Below are 10,000 nucleotides of genomic sequence, written 5' to 3' on the forward strand. Positions count from 1 at the left end.
AACAATCAAGAAGTACTACGACTGTAACAGCACTAGCTTCAGAGGTTCCAAAGTCAGGCAAAACCCTTTTTTTGGGATAGATTTATGGAAAAATATTCTTTAGCCAAGTCTGTGCTACCCAATGGGCAGAGAAAACATTTTCCTGCAGTGTTGTAGACTGCCTGTCCACTTTGGGTTCAAGTCAAATAATAAATTATATGGAACAGGAATCTAGAGATACATCAACAAAATGCATTGCCTATGATTTCCAAGAAAGGTCACAAAATATTTTGTGGAGGCTATGTCATCATACCTACTCCATTTGATTTAACCACACTATCACATCAAGTTGATCTTGGGTGTACATGTACCAAAAACACTTAACTAACCTTCCTTTGCTAAGATTGTGAAATCTTCCCTGGTGGAACTTTCCATTGACAGAGTGATAGCTGGAGGATGAGCAGTCTGGTGTGGTTGAGATGTAGGTGATGGTGTATTTGGAAGCTGTGCACCTCCAACTATAGCTGATGAAGTATCAGAGTAGCTGTGAGGTCGGGAAGCAGATGGATGCCAATGTGCATTGTGGAGTGCTAATGTTGGGTTGCTGCTACTGAGGGGTCGCAGCTCACATAAATTCCCATCCACTTGCTGAAAGGAAGTAAATATTTAATAGGTGGCCATCACAACAATAAAAGATACAATTCGGTCAAACATAAAATAGCTTTTAAATTTTAAAAAAACAAAACTTTTAAATCACAAAGAACCACCCAAAAAGGTAGAAAGCCCATGAAGGACTAAATTATTTAAAAAACCCATCATTCATACGTCGGGGGGGCCATTTCCGTTTCCGGCTTTTTTATTTGCGCGGGATATCGCAAAATAACCAGGGTTCTCTCTTAGAAGGCCTAATCCATCGAGAAATTCACGGGCGCACAAGCCTGCGATGCCTAGTTCACGCGCTACGCGCTAACCCAGCCGCGGCATCCCCTCATAAGCTCCACCCTGCGTTCTGATGCGAAAACCACAGAAATATCGGTGCTATCACGTCAACCGGCGTTAATGGGATAAAGGATATAAATAATAAAAAATAAACAAATTATAATTATATATATCTATATAAATATAAATATATACATATATATATAAAGAATATATATAAACAAATATATAAAAATAATATATATTTATATATATAATAAAGTAAATATAAATATAATATCAAAACATATATATATATATATATATATATACAAATACATATAAATATTAAATATATAATATAATAAATATATAAATATATAAAGATATATATATAATATATAATAATATATGTATATGGATATATATATATATATATATATATATATATATTAATGTAATATATATATAGTATATACACATAAATATGATATATATTATATAAATATAATATATATATATATCAGATATATTATATATATAGTGGATTATAGATATAAAGGCAGGGGGGGGTGGGTATTTATATATTAAATATTATAGATATATATATATAGTATATATATATATGTATATGTATAGTTATGTAAGTAGGTACATATATAATATAATAAAATAAAATATATTATATATATAGTATATATGATATATGATATATATATAAATGTATATGTATATATATGTATGTAATGTACATATATATATAGATATGATATTATATATATATAATATAAGATAAATATAATGATGATAAATATATATAATATCTGTATAGATATAAAATATATAGTATTAATATATATATGCTATATATATAAATATAATGGATAGGTATTATATAAATATAAATAGATATAACATACGGTAGGTACAAGCACCAGCAGGTGCACACACAGGGCGTGAACGACACGAGGCACACATATAGGTATATATAAAATATCTAATATTATAATTATATATTATATATAGTGATTATGAAAGTAAAATAGGTATAGTAGTTATATATATGTATAAATGTAGGATATATTAGTATAAATAAACAGTAATATAAATTATATATATTAATTTATGTGAGTAAAGTATATATATATATATATTTAAATAATATATATATAATATATATGTCTATATATACATATATAATATATATATATTACATATAGTAAGATATATATAAAATTATAAGTAGTAGTTGTAGTGTAATAGTATATATACCATATATAGTATATATTATATATATATATATGACTATACATATACACAATTATATATTATATGATTAGTAGAAATTTATGAAATTATATAAATATATATATAATATATAAATTATAATATATATCTCTATAAATAATAATATGCAAACATATATATATACGATATATATATATATATATATATATAAATAAATAATCTAAATATTAATAAAACATATTATATAATATAGTATATATATATATAAAAAATATATATATATATATATATAAATAACAGAAAATTTATGGTAAATATAAGGGACAAAAAGTATATAATATGATAATATATGAAAAGATATAGATGTATATAAATAGTATACGGTATATATAAATATGATATATAATATAGTGTAAGTATACATATAAATTATATATACAATATAAACATTAATATATATATATATAGTAAATATTTATATATATATATATATATATATATACATAATATATATATATATATTATAATATATATTTTATATATATATACATAATATACTTACATATATATATATATATATAATACATAAATATATAATAACACTAATACATATAGAATTAGTATATGTATAATATATATATATTATATATATATATATATATATATATATATATATATATGTCTATCCTATTATATAACTATATGTATAAATTAATACATATGATATATAAACATATATATAATGGTTTATATATATTATATTATATTAGAATATATATAATTATATATATATATATATAATATAAATACATTATATATATGTATAAATTTATATGTAGTATGTATGTAATACATGATATGATATATAGTATAGATAGACATATATAAATAAAATAAAGTATATTATATATATATATTATTTATATATAATGATATGTCTATCTATCTATATAAATAAATGGATAATACATATACATGATATAATAATAACAAATATATAATTTATAAATATTATCAATTATATAAATTGATATATATATAAATATATATATATATATATATATAACATACAAAATAAATGATATAATATATATATGTAAATATATGATATATATATATATATAAATAGTATATATAATTATATAATATATATATGTTATATAATAATGGTGATATATATGTATGAGTATATGTTAATAAATATGTATATATAATATATATATATATATAATATATATTGGGTATATATATAATGTATATAAATTATATATATAGGATAAGCTAATTATATATATATATATAATATGATATATATATATAAGTGATATATTATATATATATATTTAGGTTACATTAATTTATCATATCTCATTACAGAGGCTGTATCAACCACAGCAGGACGTATGCCTCGTCTCAATCTTTTATTTCCAGTCATTCCCGGTCTTGTGTCTCCCTGAATCCACTGTTACTAGTTTTACTGGACTCCTGCATTTTAGCTATTTCGTTTTTCCCGCCATCTAGTGCGTTGGTTCTTTGCCCTGGGTCTCTTGGGTGTCGGTGGGATTACCCAATCTGTTGTTATTTTTTTGTCCAACCTGTTGTCCCTGTCTCCGATATAGTGTCCAGCCCATCTGCCATTTTTATTTTCGTTTCGTTGATGGACTTGAGTATATATCCTACTAGCCTTTGGGTTTGTGTATTGCCTGATCGCATGTGGCCCTTTATCTGTGGTCTCTTCTTAAGCAAACTCGACGCAATGCATAAGCCTTTTGTCGGCATTCCCTGTGCTTTTGGGCCTCGTTACTAATATCTTTAATTTTTTTTTTTTGTGTCTCCCTTTTTGTGATTAGGAAATATTATTGCGTTTTTTTTTCTTCCAGGGACCTTCGAATTTTTAAACCTACGTTCTAAGACATTCTGTTTAAGAGAATTACGAGACTGGCCGTAGCATACTTAGGCTCAATCCTCCTCACACTCTCCTGCGTCATTGAATAAGATCAATACACTAATGCCGTGTCTTTCCTCCAGGTGGTTTTTCCCTCTTTTTCATGCTTTTAAGTGCCCATTTTTTACTTACTCTAGACCGTGATGTTTGGAAATCTCCAATGTTTGTGGTTTGTCTCCGTATGTGGTTGTTTTTTGAGTGGTATAGGTGGCAATAAAGTCTTCTATTACTGATGATAATTTCATCATTTTTATATTATTGTAAGTCGCCCGGGCCGTGGTTGTGTGTCGTGGTAAGTCGGGTTTGATTAGTTCTGTGGTCTCTACCGATGGTTTCTTTTAGACTGCATACAATTGTTTTTTTCCCTTTTCCCGACTCTCCTCTTTGTTTCCGTAGGAGAAAAAAAAAAAAAAGAAAAGATAAATAAAAATGAATAAAAAAAAAAAATAGGAAAAGGCCTGGTGCCCAGCAAGCCGAGCTTTCGGTTATTTTTCAGTATGTTAAATTTGTGACATCCTCCTTTCTTCTTTCTGTGTTTTATTCGTCTTAAGCAGCTCGTTGTGATGTTCTATCTTTGTCTCTGTATTGGAAGAAATTTTCATTTCCCTACGGCTGTTTCATAAGCTCTTTTGGTCTCTAACTGAAAGCTACTGAGGCCTTTTTTTCTTTTTTTCGTCTTAACCCCCAATATTATTTCAAAGTGCATTTCCGTAATATCTTCACTGAGATTGGGTCGTTCATATTGGTGCATGTCAAGATCTTCTTCAGAGAGCTTCTCTTCTTCTAATGGTCCGCTACCGCATTTACTTTATTGATAACAGTGTACATTTAGAACGATTCACTCCTAATTGGTTGATTATGAGTCAATTACGATTTTAAAAGCCGGATGGTGATTTCCATACCATTTCCTCCCCGCGTCCTCTTTAGTCTTCACGAAGAATTTATTCAAATATTAAGGGATCGATCTTCGAGCTAATTCCAAATCGAGGCCTTTGTCCCACTCTCGATTTTCTGGTGCCTATTCCGCAGATGTATTTCCCAACGATATCTGCCATCTTTCCTTATTCGCCGCCCCCCTATCTTGGCATTAAAATCCCCTATAATCACGGTACAATAGGATTTTTGCTCTATCGGTTAGGCTGCTTTGGCAAATCTTCATAAGAAGCACCTATCTACCCTCATCACTATAGGGAACTTGTGCTGGTAGGAATTGTACACTTGGATTAATTTTTTTAGGGCTATATCGGTTTGGTTTAGTTTCAGTATAACAGAAATACACCTTTCGATTCGACGAACTATAGATTTCCCTAACATAAATCAGTTTCCAAGTCGCTTGTGGACTTAAAAAACCTACTCCCCTGATTCTTGTTTTCGTCTATCCAAGGGTTTATGAAACAAACCTCGGCGACAGTAAATGAAGTCCCCATCATTTAGTAATTCATTGCGGCTCTTTCGCGCTATTCTCCAAAAATCAGAAAGTCCTTCAGATATACCATTTAATAAAATTAAAGGGTATCCTAAAGCAGTGGGACATAAGTCAATTCTGTCTCAGGGTTCCCTTACACAATGTAAGTGCACAATAAGCACATCTTTAGGGCGGCTGTCTAATAAAAATAAAACCAAGATTCTTTAGCGCCCTCTTTCCTCGGATATATATGTAGGAACACACATATATATGAGAGAGATGGTAGAATGCAGTAACGCATTTTTAATATATACAAATTTATACCTCCCTGACCGGGACTCGAACCCGCGCCGTAAGATCGACAGGCACGGTTGATACCGCTCAGCTACACGACCCGCTAAAAGAGATGTGCAACCAGACACCTTATGAGATGTCATGGGACCATTACTATGTGTTCTTATCAGAACAGTGATAGCGAGGTTTTACCGAACATCGCCGGCGGGGACTCAGCAGCCACGGAATCACAAATTCAAGTCCCAAATCAGGTTACCAAGGTTATATGTGTGAGATGGTAGAATGCAGTAAGCATTTTAATATATACAAATATATACCTCCCTGACCGGGACTCGAAACCCGCGCCGTAAGATCGACAGGCACGGTTGATACCGCCTCAGCTACAACGACCCGCTAAAAGAGATGTGCAACCAGACACCTTATGAGATGTCATGGACATTACCTATGTGATTCTTATCAGAACAGTGATAGCGATGTTTACGAACATCTCCCGCGGGCACTCGGCAGCCACGGAATCACAAATTCAAGTCCCAAATCAGGTTACCAAGGTTATATGTGTGAGATGGTAGAATGCAGTAACGCATTTTTAATATATACAAATTTATACCTCCCTGACCGGGACTCGAACCCGCGCCGTAAGATCGACAGGCACGGTTGATACCGCTCAGCTACACGACCCGCTAAAAGAGATGTGCAACCAGACACCTTATGAGATGTCATGGACATTACCTATGTGTTCTTATCAGAACAGTGATAGCGAGGTTTTACGAACATCTCCCGCGGGCACTCGGCAGCCACGGAATCACAAATTCAAGTCAGGGAGGTATAAATTTGTACACATATATATGTGTATATATATATGTATATATGTATATATATATACATATATGTATATATATATGTATATATATATATATATATGTATACATACATACATTATATATAATATATATATATATAATATATATATATATATATTATATATATATATATATATATATATATGATAATATACATATTTATATATATTTATGTATATATATGTATAATATAGTATTATTTATGTATATATTTGTAAATTTTACATTGTATATATATATTTTATGGTACATATTGTATAAAATATAATATTTATGTATATATATGTATACAATATATATGTATTATTTTTTTATACATATGAATATAATAAGAATAATATATATAATATATATTATATATATATATATATATTTATATATATGTATATATTTTTATACATAATAACAATATTATATATATATATATATATATATATATAGTATATATATATAATATATATATTATACTTAATTTATATAAATAATCTTTATACATAAATATATATAAATAATTTTCATACATAATATTACATATATATGAATATAAATTATATATACATACATACTTATATATTATAATATATATATAATATTATATAATATTATGATTATAATATTTTATATATTTTTTTATATTATTAATTATTATAATAATATATATATATAATATATTATATATACTCTGATATTATATATCTTTATATATACTAATTATATATATTATATATATTATTATTATATTATATATATACACATATATATTATTTTTATATATACTAATATAATAATAATAATATATATATATATAATATTATTATATATTTATAGAATAAATTTGATATATATATATATATATATATTTTTTAATATTTGTATACTATATAATTTTTTTATATTACTATATAATAATATTTATATATAAAATATATACATATTATATATATGTATATATTATATATTATATATATATATATTATATATAATTATTATATATATGTATATATATTATGTATATATATATATGTATATATATATTTTATACAAAATAATATTAATAATATATATATAATATGTATTTATAATATATATATATATATATATATATGTATATTTTATTTTATACATGACTAATATAAAATATTATATGTTAGATATATTTTATACATAATAATATATATATATAAAATATATATATATATTTTATCAAAATAATATATTTTAATATACTATATATATAATATAATTTATTGTAAATATAACCCTTATACATAATATTATATATTTTTCCCCATATAATATATATATATAAATTATAAAACTATATATTTTATACATAATATATATAAATTTTCTTTATACATAATTATATATAAATAATCTTTATACTTTAAATAAATTTAAATAATTTTAATACATAACTTATAATATATATGAATATATAAATATATATATAATATATATATATATATATATTTATATATATATATATATATATATATATATAAATAACATTTTATATAAAATATATATTTATTATATATTATATATAATAATAATATATACTTTATATATACATATATTAAAATCCCTAAAACAATTTAATTTATAACAATATTTTTATATATACATTTTATATAATATATATATATAAATTTTATATATATATTATATATATATATATTATTTTTATATATACTAATATATAATATATATAAAAATATATATATTATATATATTTAAATAAGAGAGAAGAGAAGAGAAGAGAGAGAGGGGGAGAGAAAAAGGGGAGAGAGAGAAAGAGGGGAAAAAAAGAGAAAAAAAGAGAAAGAGAAAGAAGAGAGAGGGAAAGAAGGAGAGAGAAAAAAAAAAAAAAAAAAAAAAAAAAAAAAAAAAACCCCCCCCCCCAAAGGAGAAAATAACCCCCCACAAAAAAAAAATCCTAACAAAAAATTTTAATAAAAATATAATTTTAATTTTATATTATATATATATATATAAATTATATAAAAATTTTTTTTTTATAATTATATCCATACAAAACACAAAAACAAAAAATATATAAATTTATTTACAAGAATATATATATATATATATATATAACCCCCCCCTAAAATTTTATTATATATATATATATATATAAAATAGCTAGATAAAATTTTTATATTATATCCTATATATATTTACATACATATTATAAAATCCCACACAAAAATTTTATATAAAAAATTTTTTTATTCTAATACATTTTATATTTTTTATTTTAAAAATATATATATTATAAGATAGATATAGATATTATTAAATTTTGTTTTTAAAAATATAATACTTTATATATATATATTATTATTTTATTATATATAATATTTTTATTATATATTTATATTATAAGAGAGAGAGAGAGAAAGAGAGAGAGGGGAAAAGGGGGAGGAAGAGAAGAGAGAGAGGGGAGAGAAAAGAGAGAGAGAGAAGAGAGAAGAGGAAAATATATATAATATTTTTGTATATAAAAAAACATTATATAAAATAAAATTTATATATTTATTTTTTTTATATAAATATAATTAAAATATATATATATATAATATATAATATATATAATTATATATATATATATATATATATGCCTGTATATAAACATAAAAAACAAACACACACATGTGTACCTGGCGCTCTATACTGAGAATTTTTTTTTACTATTAGAATCATCAAAGCATAAAGGAAATGATTGAGCACAACTAAAATACATACCATTTCACTCCAAAACCAATAAGGGTGCTAGGAAGAAATAAAATATGATGAAGAAATGAAGTTATGAAAATGACTTCTTAAATCACCTAAAAACATAAAGAAATAAAAAAGAAACGTAAAAATCAAGTAAAGCAATATTCAAGACTTAAATAAAGTAAAGGGTTAATGAAAAAAATAAAAACTTAATTCACATTGTATATATTTTCGTTTGATCTTTTTAACCCATTCACACCGGGTGTTTTCTTATCGTAATTGGGGAAATTTTCCCTGGCCTGGGTGATGTTCTGATATGTATATGTATGTATATGTATATGTTTGTATAAGGGATATATTTTGTATATTTTATATGTATAGTATATATATAAAATTATATTTTATAAAATTTTATATATATAAATTTTTATATTTTTTATATATTTTTAATATTTTGTGTGTGGTGTGGGGTTGTATATACATATATATATATATATATATAGAAATATATAGATAGATATAATCTATATATATATAATATATATATATAGATATAATATTATACAATATATATTATATATATATAATATATATATATATACATATATGTACATTAGATATAATACATAT

At 24.3% G+C, this 10,000-nt stretch overlaps 1 protein-coding gene across 1 annotated transcript in view; it reads right to left on the reverse strand.

The window, feature by feature from the left end:
* Positions 1 to 10,000, reverse strand: part of LOC122259911 (oxysterol-binding protein-related protein 6) — a gene marked incomplete at its 5' end in the record, with an annotated part of 70,881 nt that overhangs the window by 41,626 nt on the left and 19,255 nt on the right. The window contains 2 exon segments of the mRNA XM_086541425.1: positions 20 to 32; positions 369 to 627. Coding sequence (XP_086397551.1) covers positions 20 to 32; positions 369 to 627 — 272 coding nt within the window.

The sequence above is a fragment of the Penaeus japonicus genome, unplaced genomic scaffold (assembly GCF_977035675.1).
Source record: "Penaeus japonicus unplaced genomic scaffold, GWHDUDI00000001_assembly GWHDUDI00000011, whole genome shotgun sequence".
NCBI lineage: Eukaryota > Metazoa > Arthropoda > Malacostraca > Decapoda > Penaeidae > Penaeus > Penaeus japonicus.